This window comes from Eumetopias jubatus, unplaced genomic scaffold, assembly GCF_037043125.1.
Source record: "Eumetopias jubatus isolate StellerSeaLion01/CBP00866 unplaced genomic scaffold, mEumJub1_p1.0 scaffold_8, whole genome shotgun sequence".
Lineage (NCBI taxonomy): Eukaryota > Metazoa > Chordata > Mammalia > Carnivora > Otariidae > Eumetopias > Eumetopias jubatus.
Genome location: NW_028274814.1, coordinates 97170538 through 97196370, shown reverse-complemented (window position 1 = coordinate 97196370; position 25833 = coordinate 97170538). Strand labels below are relative to the sequence as shown.

Here is a 25833-nt window from a genome sequence, read left to right as displayed (position 1 = left end):
GCACAAACCATCCTTAAGCTACACTGCAGGCAGGAAACTCATGTCTTTTGTGGACATAAATTTTCTTCCTATTTGTAAATCTCTCCAGATGCTCTGTTTTGATTAAATGGAGGACTGGATCCTTATAAATTACTTGGGTTTCTAGTGAGGCAGAGGAAGAGGTTGGGAGTAACCAATTTACTGATCCTCTGTAGCCCCGGGCAAGGCGAAAGGAGGGTGGGGGACAATGAGACTCATATGAATTTGCCCTGAAATGTTTGACTCTATGGTATTTACATGAAATCCTGGGTTCTCATCTCAAACATGGGGTGGGGGGAAGACTATTTACGGAAATACCCTTCAAAGCCAATATTGTTTTTTGTTCCTCTTGTGTTGGAAAGGACTGGAAGGTGCTTTCCATTACTAAGATCCCAAGCCCAGTCCTGTGTAGATAAGGGAGAAGTTCTAATTTTTCCAAGCACCTCATAAGAATGGTTTGCCTATGCCATTAAGTTGACTGCAAAGTTGTGCCTGGAGAAGTTCATCTTTGGCATCTCCTTATGAGGATGATGCCTCCCTTCTACGAGGAAACACAGAGTGATGTAAGTAACCCGGGAAGGAGAGCTGGGAGCGCTCACTGACCTGAGCCACCAACAACAGATGGCCCGTCAGGAAACTGTCAAGCCCAGACCTGATTAGAAGCTAAACTGACCAAGTGCAAATGCTAAGCTCTGGATGCAGATGAATAATGGGCTCCAAGGCCACAAGAGAGGTGGTCTTTGGTCTCTCCTTCTGCAGGCCGGGTCACCTCTGTAGATGTAGTGGCCCTGGGTGGTTTACTGTACCTGAGTATTAGAAATATGGGGGTGAGGGGGGCACAACTGGAATCACCCCCCCTCCAGAACACTCAGGACCCCCACGACCTGTCACCTAACCCTCATGATATCTCTCTCACTCAGCTAGGGCAGTGAAGAGCAGCTCCTCCCCTGAAACGGCTGGGGCCTGGGGAGGCCCACGAGAACATGAGAATTTTTCCTGTCGTGGCTCTGGGAAAGACTTTGGGCAGTCAGCTGGCTGGACTCTATTTTTATTATAGGTACCAATTCAGATCTGAGCTTTTGACCTATTCTTTGGAAGCAGTGTATGCTGGTAAACATGGATTTTAGAGTCAAACCTGAGAAGAAGCAAAGCCCAGCTATGCTACTGCCTAGATATGTCATGTTGGTAAAACAACTTAAACCTGACTAGAGCTTACAGTGGGATGGTGATAGCCGCTCTCACAGGACGGGTGTGGGATCAACTGAAACCACGTATGCCGAATGGTGCAGTGTTTGGATAGAGATAAACGCAATAAATGGTAACTATTATTACTTTTTAGTTTTTCGAATCACTTTGTTGTTTGCTAATGGAACTCCTGTTCATCTCAGATTGGAAAGTGCAGCATTTGTCTAGTCGGTATCCTCTCACTGGGCGGGGGCCAAGAAGGGGGGCACGCCTGGACTAGACTCATGAATAGTGAGCCTGAGCGACAGATTAGAATTGATCCTTGACACAGAGTACACATTCTTAGGCAAACCGTCGCTGCTCAGTAGAGAACATCTCATTTAGCTTATAATGATTCTAATTTACCACTCTTATTAGATTAAAATAAAATCTCAGTTTTACTAGCTCTGTGTGTGTGTGTGTGTGTGTGTGTGTGTGTAAGATAAAGCCACCGTAAATATCTGTTTAAAGCTCAGGCAATTAACCAAACCAAACAGCAAGTTTGACTTTAAGGCTATTTTGATTCCTTCAGAATACTCATGAAAACACTGAAAAAAGGGAAACAAACAAAAGGTCAACTCACAAAGTCTCTAGGCTGTGGAGCCCATCAAAGCATTTCTTTCCCAGGGAGTGAATTCTATTGTTATGGAGATGCCTGCAGGAGAACATTATGGACACAGTCAGGAAGGCACACTGCTCATGGAAACTTCGGCACAGACTTCTGATAGCTTAAATCCAAAGAAACTTAGAGTAAAGAATGCACTAGTTATATATAAGAAATGCTTTGTTTTACTTTTTTTCTTCAAGGCTATATGACCCATCCACTCTTACCATAGATGATTCTATACTACAGAATTTAATAGGCAGTGATAGTTTTACCTTTTGGGTTTGAGATATCAGGGAGTATATAATAATACGGGCAATATGACTGATAAAAGTAAATTCAGGTTGTTAACCTAGCTTTCGGATGTAGGATATTAAAGCAGAGATTCTGGCCATCGTTGACAAATGAAGGATGGAGGGAAGGTCCTGGTGTACACGCATATTTTCTATTAAAGCTGCTGGCTTATAAATGGCTATGTTCCCAGGGTGGGACCACAGGTTAACAGGCAACAACAATTTTAGCCACAGAGAATGGTGATCAGATTTTTTTTTGGCTGCCCCAGGAGATTAGTTATCTTGACATAGTATTAACATGTATAATTATCATCTTTGGCTCAGTGGTAAGTCAGTTAAGTCAGGGCCAATGAGAACAGCTGTGTATATAACTGAAAATTGGACCAAGTCCCAAGGGATTTTTGGAAAATGGGCTTAAGGAGAAGAGGGTGAAGAAAAATAGTTGGGCCTCTGTAAATCCATTCCCTCAGGTGGAGGAAAAAATTAAAGCACACACCCAGCTTCTGGTGGGTCAATGGCATCATCTTTATATGCATGAGTCAGTATAGAAATTTGTCAATATCACCCGAAATTTCTTATCCTTTAGACTAGGGTTTTGTTTGTTTGTTTTTTCAAAGATTTTATTTATTTATTTATTTATTTATTTATTTATTTATTTATTTAATTTGAGAGAGAGAGTGAGAGAGTGAAAGTGAGTAGTGGGGGGAGGAGAAGAAGGGGGAGGGCAGGGACGGCGGTGGGTGGGGAAAGAATCTCAAGCAGACTCTATGCAGAGCGCTGAGCGTAGAGCGGGACCTGGGGCTTGATCCCACGACCCTGAGATCATGACCTGAGCTGAAACCAAGAGTTGGTCACCCAACCGACTGAGCCACCCAGGCGCCCCAACTAAGGTGTTTATTCTAATACATCTATGTTGGTTTCATGTGAGATCTTTGTGACATTTATTGAAGACCTTGTACATGCAACACACGGGGGGAAGCGGATTGAGGGGAACCTAAAAAGATGGATAAGATGCTGGCCAGCCCTCAAAAGAAGATAATACAAGAGAGACACGGGTAATCAAGAAAACTGGAGTAATTGAAGGCAGTGGTGGACCCGTGGGCAGGCACGGAGCAAAGGGAGAAAGAGGGCAGAAGAAGCCTTCCTCAAGGTTCCTCGGCAAACTGACCTTCCAGCCTTTCAAGCAGCTGCTATTTTCCTTTATCAGCCTTGATCGACCATTATATTATACACGTGGGGCATACAGCTACACCCTTAAAGGAGACTGATTATTTTTCAAACCATTACTTGAGAATCATTTTGGTTTACTTAAAATAATGAAATCTAGACCCCTCCGGGAAAAAAAGCCACACAAACACACAGCTCCCTGTTAATGATTTGTCCTTACTTCTCTTCCCTTGGTAGGGGTTCAAAAAATATTTATTAAATAATAAGAAGGGCATATTTCAATTTGACCTGAATTAGAAATTATTACCAGAAATAAGGAATTTTTATTCGCTTCCATCCCTGGACTAACTTTGTACAGTGTGACGATTGTCTGAACAATATACATGGGCTTCCCTAAGACACAGGTTGTAGTTTATCTTTGAATACCTCAAAGTGCTTGGCACTTAGCAGGTGCTTGGTTGAATTCTTTAATATTCTCAAGTCATTTCGGGGAGTCCCTATTCAAGGCGTGAAGGGCCAGCACTTGAAGACCAACAATGTCCTGCGGTGAAAATTTAGAAAGTATGAAAAGAGAGAGAGAGAAAGAAAATCATTAAAACTTACAGAACTACCAAGCTGGAGAGGTTTCCAAAGGCATAGTCTGGTATGTGGTGTATTTTGTTCAGGGCCAAGGTCATGGCCTGCAGTGCTGATAAACTTCTGAAAGCCTGGACGGGGATTTCTGTCAAGGCGTTGTCATCCAGCCACAAGTGCCTCAGGGAATGCAGGCCACTGAAACAGCTCGGGGGGACGTAGCTGATGTGGTTGGCATCCAGACGCCTGGGAAAGCAAGCAAGCAAGGACGGTGAAGAGGGCAAAGCCCAGGCAGGAGATCAGCCTTGCAGGAACACTCTCAGTATGCTGAGGAACAGGTGTGAAACAGGGCTCAGGGCCCTCAGGATGCCCAGGCATCTGGAACAGTTTGCTTTCCCGGGAGGCTTTCCTCACTTGCGAGTAGAACCATGGCTTCATAGGGCCCCTCGGCTATTAAAATTCCACGGAGCTATGATTCCCTTCCAGGCTTGTGGGTAACATGCCTCCATGCACAGAAGTGGCCTCCCCTGAGGTATGAAGTCTCAGTGTGATGATCTTTCAGTTTTTCTCTCTGACACCCTTTCTCTTCCCCCTTACCCCAAGGCAAATACATGCCTTTGCTTTCTTTTCCTTTTTTTTTTTTTAAGATTTTATTTATTTATTCATTTATTTGAGAGAGGGACAGAGAGGGAGCACGAGTAGGGGGAGGGGCAGAGGAAGAGGGATAACCAGCCCCCCCCACCCCCCACCGCCTGCTGGGTGCAGAGTCAGTCTCAGGACTCGATCCCCAGACCCGAGATCATGACCTGAGCCAAAGTCAGATGCTTAACATACTGAGCCACCCAGGCACCCCGCATGCCTTTGCTTTCTCTGGACTGTTCTGAACCTACAAAACCTACTATTCTACCAATTTGTTCCCTGAACTCTGGGAAAAGATCTTGGTATTTAAAGAAACGGAGTCATTTCTGAAGGCTGTTAGAGACACGCCTCGGGGAGAGGAGAGGTGGTCCCTCTGGTTTTTTCAGTACAGTGCTGATAAAAAGCCTAAGAACTGCAGGCTTTCTTGCTCATCTGACCATTTGCATTGGGCAGGTATTTGTTTGTCTTGACGTTTTAAACAAATAACAAAATGAGCAGCTTTCCCAGCTTTTGCTTCTTTCTTCCACATACCATTTAAAAAATATATTTTATTTATTTATTTTGACAGAGAGACACAGCGAGAGAGGGAACACAAGCAGGGGGGAGTGGGAGAGGGAGAAGCAGGCCTCCCGTGGAGCAGGGAGCCTGATGCGGGGCTCGATCCCAGGACCCTGGGATCATGACCTGAGCCAAGGCAGACACTCAATGACTGAGCCACCCAGGCGCCCCGTTTTTTTTTTGTTTTTTTTTTTTAAGTGGGGAAATACATCTAAACATAGGTCTGGGTAATGAGCTGTTGCAGCTTCAGAACCAGCAGAGGGAGTGCAATGCACTTCTCTAGCTCCATCCAACAGGAACAGCGACTGCAATGACAATGCCGAACTTTTCTAAGTGGAAATTGCAATTTTCTGTAAGGTGTATCAATGACAGAGCCCCCAGCACCCGGCTGTACTTCCAATGGCCCTCGCTCACTTTTCCAATCTGTTCTTAAGGCTCACGCATTTGTTTGCATTTTCAAAGCTAGGATTAAAAAAAGAAGAAGAAGGAGAGTTGCATTTTAAGCAGTCCGTGTCTTAGGAAGGATTAGAAAATCACGAGTGGAGTTTGAAAAATGTTTTAGGAAGCATTGAAGACTAAACAGATACAGGAAGCGCAGCAGGGTCATGGAATAATCCCTTTCCAACCAAATTTAAACAATTTAGAAATAGAATTCTCTGTGGTAGGGAGCTAATTTCTTTGGAAAGCAGCCTCCTCACTTTTGGTCACAATATGTCACTTCACTTGTCCTCTGGCTTCTGCTTCTATTGACTGAATGGGGACAAGTGATGCCTTCAAGGCCCCGGACCAGGTTTTGATATTAACTGAGATAAGGTCACTTGGAATGAATTTTAAGAGTTTGGTGTCCAGGGGCGCCCACTCACAATTAAATTTCCAGTATGGTGACGATTACTGTAGGCAGCAGAAACACAGATTCCAAGTATCTCAAGGTTCTGTCAATAAACGGAACCGGAAATGTTTAGGAAAACTCAACACTGCCCTTCCCCCTTGATGCAGTGACAACATGCTCAGCTCAGGTTCAAATAAGGTATAACTTCATCCAGGGTGAGGAGGTGATGGTTTTCTTTTGACCAGAAGTGAAGCACGTACGTAAACTCTCCTTAACGATTAAACAATGAAGACTTTATTCAAATAATATGAACTTCCCCGTTTGAGGTGACATCTTGTCTGATGATTGCCAGTTGCTTATGTAATAAAACAACAAGTGGCTTCTAAGAGTCCTGAAGATGACTCATCTTAAAGTTCGGTACACACGTTGGGGTACATTTACAGAAAAGGCTCTCTCAGCCCTGAGTCAGAGGCTTGTCTTCTTCGGGACTTAAGTTCCCGCTAATGTCACCGCTGGGTCTTGAAATGACCTTGGTCTCAGTTTTTAATGTTAATAAACCCATTTCTCTGGATAAGTGAATTTATGAAAAAAAGTAATTTATGATTTATGATTTCGGAATCACTCCCGGCACCCCGCAGGAAACAAAGAATGTAATCTGCCCTCCACAATGTAATCTTAGGGCAATTTGCTGTCTGAAATGAAATGAGTACGACAGGGCAATTCTGCACAGTCCTATCCCTTCCTGCCTAATACTTCTCGACCCCGTACTCGGGTATCCTGAATGCGGCACTAAAACGTGTCCCTGCCTCACTAGTTTCTTCATCTAAGAAGCTCCCAATAAACCATACTTCTACTAAATGCAGTGTTTTGAAGTCCATGTCCAAAATATGATCCAGCCAGCCACTCATATGCGTGGAAAATGCAATATTTAAGTAGTGGTGTATAGGAAAAACATCACTACAGAGTACCCAAAACCATACATAAAAATGCAGTTCTAGAATATTATCAGGGACAACAAAAATAACTGTGTTATATAGTTCCACTTTTTAAGTGTTTCTTTGTTATCATTTCTATTTCATGCCAAGTCACAAAGGGTGTGTGTGTGTGTGTGTGTGTGTGTGTGTGTGTGCGTGCGTGCCTGCAGCTTAGAATCTGAATTAGAGCAGAGATTTGGGATGAGAAATCTCAGGTCCAAGTCAGTATACAGTAGCTGTGTGACCATGGCCAAATCAATAGACCTCAGCCTTCACACCTGTAAAATGGGGGTAACACCCCTCTATTTTATAAGATTGCTTTACGATTTAATTAAAGGAATGAATACAGCACACTATAAATCACCTTCATGATTTTACATTATTATTACTTGAGGCTGGTTAACGGTTTGTATTTTTGTTTCTTTTGACCACGGAAACCATTCAGAAAAAAAAGAGGTAAACTAAACTTTGCCTGAGTCAAAGGTTGGTTAAAAGGAGTACTATATTGTCGGTGAATTTCAGCTCTGAAAAACGCTACTTCCTTCATCCCTCACGACGGAAATATGAGGTGTCTGCAATTAGACTGACTAGAAGTTACCCTTACTTTTCAGCCTTCAGCATCACAATTATAGAGTGTGCATGCATGTGCACGTGCGTGTCTATAATCCCAAAGGGCAAAGAGTTTTGTTCCCGATACATTACTGAATAGAACGTCTTCATTCCAAAGGCAAAGGAGAAGCAGTGACATGGAATAGACAGCACAATCTCAGAGACAATTCCTACTGGTGATCTTGGCATGTAACTATCTAACCCTAATGTTACAGAGGTAGCGCAAAGCCTGCACGCTGTTAGGGGTAACAAAATAAAACAATAACAATGGGAGTGGCCCCATCATCTTTTAGACAAATAAAACCTCTTAATTATGATCTTGAAAGGCATTCTAAAAAGTAAGGCATTCTAAAAAGTAATCACCAAATGGAACATGGTACCCATTTTATGCTCCTTCTGTTACTTATAACTTCTAGCACACTGGTAGATACAGATTTTACCCTACTTTCTATGTTGTACAACCACTTACATCATGGGCCTAGGGTAACTGAAAAGTGCACTGAATTAGAAAAATCAAGACACATTAAGTCAAGACCCTGTCGGTTATTAATTCTGAGATTTAGAGGCACGTGGATTAATTTCTCTGAGGGTCCATTTTCATATCGGTAAAGCAGAATTGTAACAGGTCACAGAATTGCTATGGGAATTAAATGAGAAAACATACGTTCAAGTGTTTTGTAAACAGTAAAGCATTCCACAAATGATAGGTGTTATTACCTGAGAAAAATCTTCACATTTAGGAAGTGATATCATTCCTCCCCCCTCCCCCACAAAAGTTTCTTTAATTTTTCCTGAAGGTTCTTTACTCTTTGTCATTTCAAATCTCTCTAACGGAGACTGACATTTTTTGAGGGGGTCATATGGGCTGGCAGGACTGCTGATTTTCTACTCACCGTAATCCTTCGTATGTAAGTTCAGTAGCTACCCTGCATGTTTTGATTAGAGTTCTAATCAAAGGAAGCCTCCCATCACAGAGAAAAGAAGAAGCACACATCTTTGAGATTAGGCCAGCAGAAGTCCAAAAGGGCCCCAAAGACTAACATGGCTGAGAAAAACTATGACATCACCTGGTGCTGTCTATTCTCATAGGAAGAGAATTTTCATCAAGTAGAAGTCTGGGCCGTGTTACTTAGAGGACTACCACTGGTGAGAAAGGGTTCTGTCATGACTTTGGGGCATATGTTGGAATAACTCCCTCTCCGGAGGGAGGACTTGGAGGGCTCCATAGTTACCAAAGGGATTCTGCTGCACAAACTGCTTGGGCAACGGGACTGTCCCTCATGGACCTGAGGATGTGTCTCCTCATCACTGGGAACTTGTCAGGGCCATCCAGGTCACCCTGACAGGCTTTAATACTTTTGAGTATCCAAGGTAAGCATCTGGAGTCTGGATAACTGTGTTCAGAAGATTTCTGGGTTATCTACCTATGAGCAATGTCCCATTCTCCTCCAAATCATCTTCAAAATCTGCATAAAATTGTTTCTCTGGGGGGGAGGGTTGTACAACCTCCTGACTGGGTACCCTGATAATAGCTGTGCTGTAGAAAAGATCTCTTTGATTGCAACGTGCAGAGGGACTGGTGGGAAAGTAAGTGACCAGGGCAGTTGCAGTCAGGAGGGTGAGAAAAGACAGGAGCCCGGAAGAAGTGTGGAAATGGACAGGAAGGTCCGAGATGAGGATTGCTAAATAAGTGGGCCCGGCAGAATGGGGTGAGTTGTCAGCTGTGGCCACAGGGGGAGGCAAGTGACTCCATGTTCCATCCTGGGCGACTGGGCAGACGGGGACTGTGCAAGAGCAGGGATGAATGTTACCCAGTATTCTGTAAACTAAAAACAAAATAAAACTGCATGTTTGGGGCGCCTGGGTGGCTCAGTTGGTTAAGCGACTGCCTTCGGCTCAGGTCATGATCCTGGAGTCCCGGGATCGAGTCCCATATCGGGCTCCCTGCTCGGCGGAGAGTCTGCTTCTCCCTCTGACCCTCTTCCCTCTTGTGCTCTGTCTCCCATTTTCTCTCTCTCAAATAAATAAATAAAATCTTAAAAAAAAAAATAAAACTGCATGTTCACTGTGACTGCAGTTCTGCAATATCAGTGTGTCCTGTGTGATGAAGACCTAGAAGGTAACAGGCAAAAAAAAAAAAAAAAAATCAATCTTTTATGTCAGGAAATGGTAAAAAAAACCCCACACACAGAACCCCCCCAAAACCCAAAAAAACAAACTTCAAAAGCTCATTTTCTTACCTCCTGTCTAAAGATTTTTGCATAATATTTTCATGTGTAAAAGCTTAATTTTACAAGTTTTCTCTTTCTAAAGAAACATTTTGCCAATCTGTTCCATACTCCTGAAAGGAATTTTTGATTTATAAGTGGCATTATTGCAGGGATTAGAGAAGCTATGAGATCATTCTTGCTATTGTTTTTCCAGAAAAAGGCCCTTTACATATATCTCATATATGATACCTTGCCAATGTATCACACAGACTTATATCTTTGTTTGAGAATGTCTTTGATAAGCCATTAACTACAAGGAAGAAAGCGTTAGTCAAAAGATAAGCCATAGATCTTGGCTAATTCCATATCTGAGATGACTGTAATGTTGTCAATTATTAACACAGATGACATGAGGGAAAAAAAAGTCAAAGGTGTGAAGAATGTTGCAGCTGCAGGTATAATACAGTTTATGGGGATTCTTTCAATAAACAGAATTATGAAGCATAGCATTTTCATCACTGACATTTCTAGTTTATATTTGGATGAGCATTTTTCCTTTGTAAGTTTTAAAGAAACGACCAACTCACTTGTACATGCATTTGTACATCTTGTAAGACCGTTTTGAACCATTCACGAATAGTCAAAAGAGCACAATCATTCAGTTTTTGATAAATGAAAGCATGTTCAGTTATTATCTTGCTTTGGTGCTGAAATGAAAACTACATACTTCCAAGCTTGTATGTAATACAGTTTGACAAGGTATCTGAAGCACTTGTTACGGTGAAATTTTAATGCACTGGACAACCAGGGGATCACTGGAAATTGAATTTGTCAGATCGTTATAATAACACTATTGGGATAGAATTTTCTCTCCATAAACCCTTATAGATTGGATTCCTGTTGATTTATATGAATTCTTCATAATCATAGGAGTCATTTTTATTGTTACTGTTGTTATTTAACATTTATGGAGTGACCACAGTGTGGGATTCTACCTTTTAATGAAACTTCCCATCCATATCCTAGGAAGACATGAAGCGTATGAATTCATATAAGAAGCGTGATTGTTTATATAAGGATTGCTGCTTCTAGCTTTCTGTTCTCCATCTTATTCATTTGGAAAACTTAATGTAAACCAGGAAGAAAAATTATTGCTTTAAACTTACCTCTGAAAAGGTAAAGAAGTTTTCTCATCTCTGCAGCGTGGAGAGAGATGAAGCCTATATAGGCTCACCAAAGAACGGTAATTTAGAGCCTAGTCAGTTGGTTTGATGAACAGCTACCTGAACCAAACCTCTGTCTCTCCAGCATCATTGGAGAGAGCAAGCTTCAGTGAGAAATATATTTTAAAATCAATTTGTATGAGGTTGCTCAGTTTCTCAGAGGTTATTGTTGCTGTGAATTTTGTAACAGGGAGATGAGTAACAGAAGCATTGACTTCTTCAGTTTCATTTTTCTCCATAGAAAACAAGGCTTTTTTTTGGCCAAGGGCACCATTTGTCTCCCAGGTACCATCAGGGTTTGAAATCTAGGGGTCATTTTTTGAATCTTCCATAACTTCCAGTCAACCATTCACCAAGTCTTCCGGATTTATTTTTATCTCCAAAACTCTCCATTTCCACTGTCTAGTTAAGTCTCTTATCTCTTAACACCTGCATGACTGCAACAGTCTCTGAGCTGGTCCTTTTGCCTTTGATCTCTTATCTCGTCGATTAATCCTGTAGACTGCTACCAGATTAATCTCCCTCAAACTGCACCCTATGTCCTTCCCCTGTTAGGAATCCATGGTTCTGCTACCATCCCTTCAAACTCAAACTTCCCATCTGATATTCAAAGCTCACCATCCACCTTATCTAGCCACACTTTTCTCTTATTTCTCTGTCCCAGGCAAGCTGTCCCTTTTTAGCTCCTTCCCACAGTACTTCTGAGTCTTGTATTCATGAGCATCTCCTACTTCCTGCCCATCTGAATCTCACCAACCCTATAAGACTTAGCATTATGGTTCTTCCCCAAACCCTACTCCTTTTTTTTTTTTTAAATTATGATTGCAGTATAGTTGGCATATTATATTAGTTTCAGGTGTACGACCTAGTGATTCAACAGTTCTACACATTACTCAATGCTCACCACGGTAAGTTGTAGTCACCATCTGTCACCACACCATGTTACTACAAGATTACTGATTACATTCCCTATACTGTACTTTTCACCTCTCTGACTTATTTATTTTATAACTGGAAATTTGTCCCTCTTAATCCCTTTTACCTATTTTACCCATCCCTGCCCCCACCAACCCCTCCCTCCCCACCCCTCCACCCCCACCCCCGGCCCTCTGGCAACCACCAGTTTGCCCTGAACCCTTGAATTCTTAGAGCAGAGAGTCCTCAGCTGAGACAGTGGAAAGCTAAATCTTGCAGACAGATCGACTCCAAAATCCCTGAAGAAACGACTAGGGACCAACTCTCAACTCAGGAAGGGCAGGTAGAAAAAGCCAGGCACAGAGACAGAGTTTGGAGCCAGGGAGATCAGTGAATGTGGGCAACAAATTGGGGGAGATGTGCTGATCCCGAGCAAATGTTTAGAACATCACTTACGGTTTGAGGCTTTAGTTCAATAAATTCATTAAATGTTTCTTGAGTGTGTTTTCTGCAGGTCCTGCTCCTGGTGCTTGGAGAGCTAACAGCAAACCAGGCAGACATGGAGCATGTTTTCTAAACATGTTGATCCAACATTTACGGAGCATGTTTTCTAAAGTGTTGTCAGACAATCAAATCATTACAATGAGGTGTTAGGTGGAGGGTAATGTATGGTAGGAGGACCTGACCTAAATTTCACTTTTCTTTGAGATCCAGACCTGGATTTCAAGCTGTTTATGTGACATTTCTACTTAGTCATTCCTCCACAAACATACACGTTCAAGACCAAACTCATTATTTCCCACCTTATTTTCCCCAAATGTAGCCTTCTATGGGTGTTTCTTGTCTCAGTGATGGGCCTCATTAAGCACATGGATATATAAACCAGAAATGTAGGAATCATCCTTGACACCTCTTCCTCCTTCATTCTTCATCGCCAATTCATTACCAAATACCAGTAATTTCATCTAAAGATTTCTCAAATCCATTTCCCTTTCGCCATCTCCACTGTCCCAATCCTGAGAAAGTTCTCCTTTCTCTCCTAGACTGTTTCAGTAACACAGATCAGATCATGCCCCTTTCTGCCTAAACTCCTCCAGTGGATTCCCATTGCTTTCACAATGAAGACTCAAATCCTTGGCATGTCCCAAGTGGCTTTCAAGGTGTCTGATCCCACCTGCCTAACCAACTCTTCTTGTACTTCCACCTCCCTCTCTCTTCCTGCTTCAGCCACATGGACCTTGTTTCTGTTCCCTGATGTACTAGCCCCCTGCCTCTCTCCCCCCGCCCCGCATCCACGACAAGGTAGTGCAGCATACTTCCCTGTCTGGAATGTTCTTCCCTCTTGTCTTTGTCTAATCAACTTTCACCTTTGCAATAGGGACAAGATACCATGTACTTACTTATCAAGAGAGTGGAAACAAATTCTACCTCACAGGTAATGAGGGAACAGACAACCGAATGTATAGGGAACACTACAAAAGGCAGATTGACCCACTCTTCAATAATATTGTTCTCTTCCCTTCTTCAACTTATTTACTTCTGTCCTGCAGCATTACCAGTTTCTTTCTTTTGGTAAACCTTCACAACATAGGTCTAGAGGGAAGATGTGATTCTGTCAAGCCCTTTTCCCTCAGATTAGTGCATCTGCTGTGTGCCCATTCTCGGCAGTGGATTTTGGAGGGGGGCAAGATAGCGTGGTGGTAAAATGGGCAGATTTTGGAGCTAAAGAGACCAGAGTTCTTATCCCAGACTCACCGCTAGCCTGACTCCATTACGAGCCATATGACCTTGAGGAGGTCATTGAACCTCTTTGAGCTCTTTGCCTCCTCCTCACAAAGGAAAGGATCATCTCTGCTCCTTCCTCCGGGGGGCTGCTTCGAGGATGAGGGGAACGTTGCAGGTAAAAGCACTTCATAACTAGCAGGGGCTGATGCTTTTATAACCAAGAGGGTTTAAACACCCTGGGTGTTTCTGATTTTGTCCTGGCAGTGTTCCCATGCTTTACTGCTTCTTCATGTGCCTTTTTACAACTTACAGACTTCACCTACTGCAAAGAGGGGGAAACATTTTGTCCCCTTCACAATGCACCTTCCCATTGGTGTCATCCCTTTAGCTTCTCCGAAGAGTTTAACCTGCTTTCCAAAGGGAACCTTCATTTCTCATCACAAGACTGCAAAAAGTGGTATTTGACTTCTCATGGATAATGTCTATGTTCTCTCTTATTTATCTATCTGATAGGACTGTCCTAGATGGGATTTGATCAGGGCATTGGCGGGTAACCTGATGTAAGAAAGCCTCAGGCATGGGGTCTTGCATTAAGTATTCACATTTTTTTCGTATATGATTCTGAAGACTGTGCTCCGACTTGCTGTAAACATTGCGTGGGAAGGGTTTTACCTTTGAAAATAGTTTGCATGGGGGCATCTGGATGGTTCAGTCGTTAAGCAACTGCCTTTGGCTCAGGTCATGATCCCAGGGTCCTGGGATCGAGCCCCGCATGGGGCTCCCTGCTCAGTGGGAAGCCTGCTTCTCCCTCTCCCGCTCCCCCTGCTTGTGTTCCCTCTCTCGCTGTGTCTCTCTCTGTCAAATAAATAAATAAAATCCTTAAAAAAAAATAGTTTTCTTCTCCTGTTTAAATGGGGGGAGGGAAACAAGGAAAACTTCTCCTCATAACAATTCATTGGGTGCTGGTTTGCACGTAGTTCTGTGAAGTGAACACCCAACAGTGCAATAGACAAAACGCCTGGCCTCTAGAATGTCTGAGTCCCCCCCATCCCAAGACGTATCTGATAAGTTGGCACTTGGTGAAAAAACAAACTAAACCAAATTTTTACTTATTGAACATGCATTTTTATTGTGTAAGCTTGTAATTTCTCTTTCTGGAGACTATTTTGGTGGAAGGAATAATGTCACTAATACTAAAACCATTGTTGTTGTTGTTGTTGTTTTAACCCCTTTGATCTTTTAAACTTATCCTCTTGATTACCTCACTCTGCTTTCTTTTTGTCTGGTTACACCACCGTGTCTTTTGTTACTTCCTTCCCATTCTTTATCCAGGGTCTGAAACCCAATAGGCTCCTGGATATTAGTGGGAGAAAACTGGCTGGTTCTAGGCTTGCCTGACTTTCTGCTCAGCACCCTGCCTCTTCCTCCTCGTCTCTTCCGCTCGCTTACTCTCTTTTAGGACTGTTATCAGCAAAACCCCATCACAATGAGTGGGTGAAGTTATTAACATTTCACAGGGTTCGGGGGTGGAGTCCGCAGCCCTGAAGGTGTAATCACAAGATGCACGGGCAGATCATGTTCCAGGCAGGAGTTTTATGTTCTTCGGTTTTAAAGCAATATGTTATCCTCTGAAGATGAACACCAGCCAATTGGAGAACAGAGACAATACTAAAGATATGTCTAATCCCCTCATTTTCTATGTATCAACCCAATTACTTTCTCTATTGACAATGAAACTTGGAATGAAAACTAACATGTAATAAATAATACTGGATAAACACGAAGATGTCATTGTCTTTGATCATCTTCACTGATGACAAGGAAATGACTGAACGTCATTAATGACTGTCCACAAATGAAGCAGTTGATTTTTTTCAGAGACAGATTTCTTAACTACAAACACAAAGGTGTGAGGGCATGGGAGGGTTAAGGTTTGAGTTTCTATGAAATCACTGTAATCTGAACCTGGTCCTCAAATGACTATTATGCCAAACGTTTCTTGGTGAAATACAACTCATTGTGAATTCTGATTACATTTCCTATTCCCTTCCAAAGAAACAGAAAGGAAATTAAGTTATATTTGATTACATTACAAAAAAGCCAACTGGTGTCTGGGCAATCATTACCATGTCAGAAGCAAATGGCCATATCGTTTGGGGGCAGGCTCTGGGCTACTGGGCTCCGGCACATGGACTTGACCTCTTGTTCTTTATGAAAACAACTTGCAAGCATCAGGAGAGAGTTACAAGAACACAAATGTACCTATGTGTTCTCATTATGAACAAAGCCAAATAACGTTTGTTTATGTAAAATAAATGAAAATTACATCTCTTGAAACATGAGTCCAATTTGTTATTTGCTCACAGCAATATTACCAATTTTAGCCTATCAGGTTTCGTAAACTATCTTCAATGCCGTCAAGTCCATACGGTGGAGCAAAGTATACCAAAGATCTATTTCAGTAGTTATCAGCCACTTTTGGTTTGTAGACCACTTGTTAGTGTCATAGAACAATAAAAATGTTCATTTCTCAAAGGCAGCGGCCATATCAATCCCCTGAGGATTCTGTTAAAATGAAGTTTTGAGTAGGTAAGACAGAGATGAGGCCCACTGCTCCGTAGATCTCGGAGGTGCCCGCGCTGGGGTGAACACATTCGGATAGCCGGGTAATACACAGCATGTGGCCTCCTATCTTTATCGGCCCCAGACTGTCAGTAGAATTAATAGGCAGATGTGAGCTATTTCAATTAAACACAAACAACGCAACCCCTGACTTTTATTTCATATTCTAAGGACATCATGAGTTCATCCTGGAATGCAAAGTATGGCTGAGGTTATGATTTCAGGTTTCAAAATGGTTCAGGAAGAGTATCTGCCGTACGCCTGCAGGAATGCCGTGGGACACCAGTCTTCCCAATCCTCCTTTAAAAAGCACTTCATGTTATAATTGCACCAGTTAGAAAACACTCGGGAGAGTGCAGCCTCAGGCTTTGGGCCTCTCTGGAATGATTCTTCTTTGCAGCCAGCGTTGAGGAGCCCCCGTTGGAGATGACAGGGCTGGGCACGCACAGGGCTGATGTGCTCACAGCTCCTGTGGAGTGCCCCGTGCGGCTTAGAGCGCGAACATATACCACAAGGCAAATAATCAAGTGAAGAGAAAAAGAGCGACTTCCAGAGAGAGAAAGAAGAGGAACCATGACCAGAAGGGCTGAGGGGCAGGCTAAGGGCTTGACTGCGGTGCAACAAGAGCTGGGGGACTGAGTGGAGGCCTCCCGGGTGCGGGTGCGGGCGGCAGGGAGGAGACAGGTGTCATCCTCTTTGTTACTTGTATTGATACAGAAGCATCTTGAAGGGAAATGAATGGAGGGCGGATAGGGAATGTATGTATGTAATGACCACTCTTCTCAAAACTAATGCTTTCATTTTCGGATCTGCTTAAAGGAAACGGGAGAGGGACTATTAAACACCCTGAATCTGGGACAACAGTAAAACTTTAAAAGGGCTCGCTGTGGCCCCTACCTGCAAACCCAGCCGGGGGGCTCCTTCAGCTGGTACAATACAGTGTCTGTGTGGTTGGTGGCTCAGTCTATGTTTATGATACTCTTTGCCAAATCTTAATTCTTGTATCCAAGCAGCACAAAGAATGTGAGAAGATGTGGCGTGATAGCGCGCACTGCCAACATTCAGCACCTCCCACGGGTCCGTCTGCGCTCCGGGCAAAGGGACGGCTGCACAAACATTACACAGCCCGCCGATAAAATTCAGCGAGCACGGGGGGCCGAGGGTCTATCTAGATGCGATAACCATCATAATAGAAAGTTAACCCTTGGCTTTTTCACAGGGAACACATACTTCTAAGGTTTCAGACACCATTGTTTTTTGTGAATCAGAAACCATAATGCAAGAGACACCTGGTGAACAGTAAATATCGAGACGGTAAGAAACCAAATCTGAACACCTTTATCAGAGAGGCACCACCCAGTTTGGGTGAACAAAAGATTCATGGTTTTCTCTTTCTCAAAGAGTTCACTTCTGTGTGCGTTCTGTTTGTGATCTTCTTTCAGCTGATAGTGGCTTTTGGTTACAAACTCTTATCCTTGTATCTTCTGCCTCACAGCTGTTTAAAGTTCCCATTGGCCACTGCCATTAAGCAGCGCCTGGACCCTGTGCCCTTACGCATACAGCCCCACTTGAGAGCCTTTGGCCTCTCTGACTGCTCCGTCCCTTTAGGAAAACGTTGGTGCAACAAAGGAGGAGTGATACTCTGATGGCTTTAGGGAGCCCCTAAAAAGGCAGCAGACCTGTCCCAGGCCACAAAGGGGCCCTTGTGGGCTTGTTTATCTATAGGCCCATGAAAACCTAGGAAGTCACTTTGTTTGACTGGACGAAAAAGCTTAAAATTGTCTCAAGCACAGATCTGCTTTCATTAAGGAAAAAAAAAATCAAAGGAGGAAGGTATCATCTTCAATCTCACATTCCTCCTTCTCTTGTATCACCTCAGTAAAAGGCATTAAGCAAACTATATGTAATTATTAACTGATGGATTCCTTTTCTTTCTTTCTTTTTTTTTTTTTTTTGGAGAGGGGGAGGGGCAGAGGGAGAAGGAGAGAGAGAATCTCAAGCAGACTCCCCTCTATAAGGGGAGTGAGCTCACAACCCTGAGATCATGACCTGAGCCGAAATCAAGAGTTGGATGCTCAACTGACTGAGCCACCCAGGTACCCCCATTATTAACCGATGGATTCTTTATAATACTCTTCAGCTAGAGCCTGCAATATTTATTTGGCTTTTTTTCATGCATTTATCTCCCTCAGCATTCTAGACCAGAAACCAGTATTTTGTTTGACAGGTGTTAAGTAAGATAAAAGGGGACATTACACATGCATATATTGGAAATTGTGCAATAGATTGTAAACACTGATAACATTCTGATGAGATGATTTACTAACCAACTGCTCATGGCTTAGTCTTGCCAAATAATCACCGTGAATAATTGCCTACACCCCAAGCTCTAAAACATCCTGCTTGTAAGAAAGTTCTTTTTGTGAGAAATAACTAATTTTTATTTACTCAGAGATTCTAAATCAATGAAGAGTGGAAACTCCTGACAGAAAACCTGTGTGTTTGGAATAAGGAACAGTAACACCACTGCCGTGTTATGTTTGTGGATGTGTCTGTGCGTGAAGCTGAGGTGTGTGTGAGTCTCTCTGTGGGACTGTTTGTATGCCTGTATGTGTGTGTGTGGCGATGGGGAAGTTGGGCAGTAAGGCTTCAAGACATACCATTAGATCTCAGTTTACGGCTATGAGGACCCCTGATGTACATACAGGACTTGAAAAATTAAATCTGTATTGGACTCAGCAAACATTTTACTACAAAGCAGCTCAGATCACCTGAAAACAGAATAAACTGAAGATGCCAAGCTGTCTAGATTGTGACACTCCTTTTTCTAGATAAAGGGAGAAAGCATTCTCTCTGATTTGAACTCCGGAACTAAAATATTACAGGGGAAGGCAGGACAAGATCCTGGACGTTCTGTCCCTTGATGCCAGCGTATCCAAGAGGCTTTTCACGGTGGGTGCTGTGACTGAGTATCTGACCTGAAACTCCAAACTCCAGCACTGGTCCCTCCCACACGTATTGTTTAATGAGGATTTGAAGGATTGTTGCTCTAATGAAAAGTCTCATTCACAACTTCTTTAGGTATGGTCCCCAACCAAGGAATTTATGAAAATGGTCATTTGGACATTTCAGTGCTCCTTCCCATATTGATCCTGAAAACACTGGCAATTGATACTTACAGGGACTGAAGGCTTCGCAAATTCTGCAGAGCTTCCGTCGGTACCTGTCTTAGGTGATTATTCTGCAGCATACTGCATATGAAAACAAATGAAGAAAAACATTAAAGAAGGTTCACAATAATTAATAATAATTGGCCGTAGCAGTGCCAGGCACTGTTCTAGGCGTCAGGGAAACAGCAGAGCATCAGACCAAGTCTTGGCCCTTGGGGAGCTTACATTCCTGTGTGGAGTAAAAGATAATTAAAAATTAATGGATGTGTCCATAACATCAGACAAGGGATAGGTACTATGAACAAAAAACAAAACACGGTTTTGGGATGGATGGCTATGAGGGGTGAGATTTTTTTTCTTTTTAAGATTTTATTTATTTATTTGACAGAGAGAAAGCGAGAGCGGGAACACAAGCAGGGGGAGTGGGAGAGGGAGAAGCAGGCTTCCCGCGGAGCAGGGAGCCTGATGCGGGGCTCGATCCCAGGACCCTGGGATCATGACCTGAGCCAAAGGCAGACGCTTAAAGACTGAGCCACCCAGGCGCCCCAAGGGGTGAGATTTTTATCTTAAAGGTGGTCAGGGAAGATCTTTCTTAGGAGGTGATACTTGAGTGGAAACTAGGATGGAGTCATGGAGCAAATTCTGGGAACATCTGGGAAGAATTTCTGAGAAGAGGGAGGAGTAAGTGCAAAGGCCCAGAGGCGGGAGCTTGTTTGACTCATTCAAGGAGCAGCAAAGGAGGAGTGAGTGAAAGCAAGAGGCTGGGAGAAACTGAGCCATCTCAGGGAGGACTTGTAGGCCACAATGAGTCTTTTAAGTGTGATGAGAAACTCTTGTTGAAGGGTTTATGTAGGGAAATGATATGCTCTAATTTATGTTTTTTTCCTTTTTAAAAATTTGATTATAGTTGACATATACTGTAACATTAGTTTCAGGTGTACAACTTACTGATGTATCAGTTTCTACATCATGCTATGTTCATCACATGTGTAGCAACCATCTGTCTCCATACATCACTATTACAATACCACTGACTCTACTCCTTATGCTCTGCTTTTTATTCCTGTGACTTTTTCATCCCATAACTGGAAGCCTGTACCTCCTACTTCCTTTCACTGATTTTGCTCACCATCTCCACCCTCCATCCCCCAGCAACCATCAGTTTGTCCTCTGTATTTATACGCCTGATTCTGCTTTTTGTTTGTGTATTCATTTTTTCAGATTCCACTGATGAGTGGAATCATGTGGTATTTGTCTTTCTCAGTCTGATTTATTTCACTTAGCATAATACTCTCTAAGTCTATCCATGTGGTCTCAAATGGCATGATCTCATCTTTTTCGTGGCTGCATAATATTTTCTCTCTCTCTCTTTCTCTCACACACACATTTCCTTATCCATTCATCTATTGATGGACACAGGTTGCTTTCATAACTTGGCTATCATAAATAACATTGCAGTAAAGACAGGGGTGCATACATCTTTTCAAATTAGTGTTTTTGTTTTCCTTGGGTAAATACCCAATACTGGAATTACTGGAACATATGGTATTTCTATTTTTAATTTTTTGAGGAAGCTCCCTACTGTCTTCCCCAGAGGCTATTCCGATTGACATTCCCAACAACAGCGTTCGAGGATTCCCCTTTCTCCACATCCTCGCCAACACTTGTTTTATTTATGCTTTTAAAGGATCACTCTGATGACTATATAAATTAGACAAATGGAAATATGGATACAGTAGGAAGCTATTAAAAATATCCCCTCTTCTTGTGTGTGTGGTCATATTTTAATAGAAACTAAATACTTTTTGTGAAGTTTTGTGCTTTTGTTCGCCTGGATTCAACAGTTTCAGAATGTGAGGACTATAGAACAGAAACACCTGGTAACAATGAAATAAAAATATATCATTGCTAGTAGGGAAATAGCAAGGAAAAAAATTTCCCATTAGATTCCTTGTATTTTGCTATCTTATTCATAAATGTTTGTAACACCATAATTTCACAGCCATTCCCTCTGTATTTCATAGTCTCTGTAAGCCAGAGGCAGAAGACTATTTTAGGAAAGCAGACATTTTACAGAAATATTTCTGCTGAGGAGGCTACTACTTACATTTGGATCTCTGAAACAGTGTGCCTGGTTCTCTTCTCTCCACAATGGAAGTTTCTTTTCATAAGATGCCTAGTTGGGATCCAACCCCAAGTATGTCTAACTCTGAACTTGATGTACGTTCCACTGCACCTTGCAGCATTCTCTTGAGGCATATTTGCTGAATGTCCAGAGTCTCAGGTTGTATGGTGTATGGTCTGATTAAGGTATGGGTAAGACAATGGGTTCTTGAATCTGTCCACCTCTTCCTTGCCACTAGCAGAGTGGCCTCAGGGAAATCATCCAGTTTCTCCACATCTCAGTGACCAATGATAATACCCACCCGAGGGCTTCCTGCGATGATCTGATGAGTGAATGTACACAGAACAATCCCTGCTGTATGGTAAGCATTCCATAAAGGTCGGCCCTTTCTGGATGAATTGACAAGACTCCTTGTCAAAACTAACAATGTAATGAGATCATACTGGATATGACATTTTAATTAGCCAGAAAAAAAAATGGGCAGGAAAAAAAATCTGTGCCAGTGGTTCTCAGACTTCGGGGTTCATCAGACTCCACTGGAAGACTTGTTAAAACCCAGCGTGCTGGGCCCCACCCTCAAAGTTTCTGGTCCAGTACGTCTGGGTAAGAGCCAGAGAATGTGCATTTCTAACCAACTTGCAGGTGATACTGGTGCTGAAGGGCAAGGTGCTACACACTGAGAACCACCCTATGCTAGACTAAGTGATTTCTGGTAGAGTATTTACACCTAAACTTGAGGCTATATTGACCTTGAAGATAAGGCCTAAGTTTTGAGTCTTAGGGAGCAAACCATTTAATCTCTCTGATCTTTGGTCACTTATCTGTGTAATGGGAATAGAATAAGATCATCTGATTGATAAGGTGTTTGAGGATTAAAATATGAAGGTATTTATAACACTCATATATACAAATGTGAATTTGTATACAAATAAGACATGAAAAATACTTAAAGGTCATAAAATTTATACTTTTCTTATCATGTCTGAGATTCTGTTTAATAAAGAATAGAATTATGTCGCTTGTATTCCAATAGTTCGCTGAAATAATTTCATAATTAAACTTGAATTCAACTAACATTTTATAAATCAAGAATGTCAAATGTATCGGTTCCTTATGAACAAAGTCAAGTGTTAGGAAGATCTCATGCTTCACATGCCTGTTAGGGAATTGGGAAAATTGTAGCTTGAATTCTGTATTTTGCATAATTTACCTGAATATTAACATTTTACATTTCTAGGTTATTTTACATTTTTCCAAGTAGTTTTAATATATTGTATAATTTTTAACTCCACAGAATGTTTTCTAAGTCACTCATGAATTGAGTGATAAGTTTAAATGATGGTACGACACAGATAATGGACTGAATTGATGTCTAAACTTTGTAGGTAATATATTACTCTATAAAGTATTTATTGAATAGTCTTTCTATGCTTTGCTAACCAAACAGTGAAACTATTAAAATGTGGACTTCCTAAAAAATTGGAAAATTGGAGTAGAGGATAAGAGATATTCAGATGGTTTTCCTTCATTAAGTAGTTGCAAACTGTCTCCGAAGTTTTATATATCTGGTTTCAGAAAACAGAACTTAAGTGAGCTTTGCTAATGATAATTTTTAAACTACCCATGAACTACCACTCAGCAATTTAATTTTTGAACTACTTCTACCAGTAAAATACCAAAAATACAATTTAAAAAAATCACTTAAGTCCTGAGCTCTTCCTAAAATAACTTCTGTTTAATTACTTTTAAATAACAAAACAAGAGCAAGTTATCTCCATTATATCCTTATAAGTCTCCAGTGAGTTAATTAGAAAATTCTGTTTTTGTTTAAGATATCCTAGTGTGAGACAAAACAATTAAAGGGTTTACAGTACTATGGAGTGCAGTTAGAACAGAAAGCATTCACAACATGGTTGCTGATTTCTTTTGCAAATATTCCTTTATTCAGTGCATTGAATATAAGCAGAAAGCACCGGTAAACTGAATATGCGTTTAGGCACTTTTAGCTTTGTTTTTTATCATTCGCATACGGGTGACAAAAGAAAATAAAGCACTTTCTCTAGAGACAAAGGATGGTTGCATATTTTCTTAATTTCTTTCTCTGATTTTAAAATATTAAAAATTTAAAAATGTTTTTATTTTTAAAATTTATTTTAAAATGTATTAAAAATCTACATATATTTAAATTATTAAAAATTTGAAATATTCACTATTTCCTACAGCATCCCATACTTCCTAATAACACAATGTTTGGTTATCTTTTTTGCCAACAGGACTAACTGAGAACAGGTACAGTGCAGCAGAGGGAGATGAAATCATATGTTATAAGGGGACTTCATCACATCCATAGCTTGATCCTTTGGTATCCCTTCTGCCTAAATGTTCTGTGTTCAGATAGCAAGTAACTGCTGAGACTCTGTTGTAAGTCTATGTGGGAATGAGAATTTTGGCTACTTGTACTTTTCCCCGGTTAGTTTTACCCATCACCTCCACATGGCTTTGGTTCTTGTGCTGGGGGGCAGAACGAGAAGCCGTTCCCTGACTGAATGGCTTACACGAGAAAATGAACCTTGGTTGAAGAGAGCCTGGTTCAGAATTCCATTGCACTGGGTATTTTGCAATGCAGAACCAATAACTTCTTTTTTTTTTTTTTTTATGAGGCCAATATACAGGGGTAATCTTAAATATTAGTGATCTTCCAGAGTTCACAGTAGCAAGATTTCAGATATAACAGAGTCCTAGTCAAGGAGGGCTATTGCTGTCTTTATTTTCTCAGTGGACTGGATTACTATTCTCTCTCTCTTTTTTTCATCTTCTCTCTGCTGGTCAGAGACCCGGATGAATATAACTTGGATATTACCTTTCTTACCATGCTAATACTGTAATCAGTTCTTTCTTTCTTCCAATGACTTTTGGACTTTATAAAACATGTGGAAGAGTTGTCATGAGCATAGAAACAGGCTTGTCTTCTTCTGCATTTTACCTCTAGTTTGGTCTTAACCCTATTGGACCCAATTCTCCCTTTAATACCAAATATTTTATAATGCCTCATCTCTTATATTTAGATAAAATTCATTAAAATATAGCCTATTTACATACATCATTTTGAAGAAAAAAATCAATATAATGTACTGCCCTAACTATATTATGAAGGACAAATAAAAGAGATTTATAATAAAGTGATACATGTGTCATTACACACATGATGTTCAGATAGGAGACATATTTATGAACGAGTCAGACGTTTGCCTCTCCTTTTGATGAATAAGGTTGGGCATGAGAGAAACACCATGATCAGAAGCTATTCAGGACAAGAACAGGGAAATGAGATTAGAGGTCTAGATGGATACTGAGTGGCACATCACAGGACAGTTTACTTCATGCCAATCATCTGGAAAACCAAAGACATCCCCACAAGTTTCCAAAACACTCTGTGGCAGGCAGAATGACCATGGTTGAGAACCACTGTTCTCCTACCAAAATACTTTCAAAATATTTGACGATTGAATTTGCCCATTGAATATTAGTGTTTAACTCAGCAAAGTAAAAGGAAGAGTGAATTCAATTCCTGGCAGGGGTCTTGCTCCTCTAGGTTCCTCTTCACATGGACAGCGATCTGCAAAGTCTGAAACTGACATTCCTGCGCTTACAACTTTTCCCTGGTTCCTCAACACGCCTAGAACATGATCATGCCCATGCTTATTTGACATGACACACAGGATCTCTGGGACCAGAACGCTTTCTATCTCTTACAGGAAGCCAGTCTGAACCATCAGACCAGACTAAATGCTTCCCAACCTCTGGAGTTCCACAGTGCCCTGCATATATCTCTAGACACACTTTTCAGATGAATCAGAGATCTGTTTGTTTGTGTTTGTCCTACTATCCTGATCCCACAACCTATCACTACATTATAAACCCTTCAAGGGCATGGACCATACTTACTGATCTTCGTATTTTTAGTAATAATCTGTTCAATGCCACACACACACACACACACACACACACTTTCTCTCTCTCTCTCTCTAGCTCAGTATACCCAAAATACATTTTGTTAAGCGAATTAAAATAATTGCTTGTAGTATAACTTATTTAACAAGTATAATAACAAGTATTAACAAATGCTTTGTGGTATATATCTCAACATTGAAAAAACATCACTTTTCTTTGTCTTACCTAAACTCGATTTATTTATGATGCATTTTGAATGGTTTGCTGAGTTCATGGAGATATAGGTGCATTAAAGAGTTGGTGCTACAGCTCAGAATTTTACCACATAATGAATTAACATTAGGATTTGGTAATAGGACAACTTAAAAATATTTCTGCCTAATAGAAAAAACAAGTTAACAGTA

At 41.5% G+C, this 25833-nt stretch overlaps 1 protein-coding gene across 3 annotated transcripts in view; it reads right to left on the bottom strand.

Annotated features, from left to right (window-relative positions):
• Window positions 1–25833, bottom strand: part of LGR5 (leucine rich repeat containing G protein-coupled receptor 5) — a 123806-nt gene that overhangs the window by 22089 nt on the left and 75884 nt on the right. For 2 of the 3 annotated variants that reach the window (XM_028111034.2, XM_088025638.1), the window contains exons 4-6: window positions 19363–19434; window positions 3910–4125; window positions 1826–1897 (exon numbers count right to left, since the gene is read on the bottom strand). In XM_028111034.2, coding sequence (XP_027966835.1) covers window positions 1826–1897; window positions 3910–4125; window positions 19363–19434 — 360 coding nt within the window. The remainder of the gene's footprint in view (window positions 1–1825; window positions 1898–3909; window positions 4126–19362; window positions 19435–25833) is intronic. The other variant, XM_088025640.1, reaches the window with a different exon arrangement.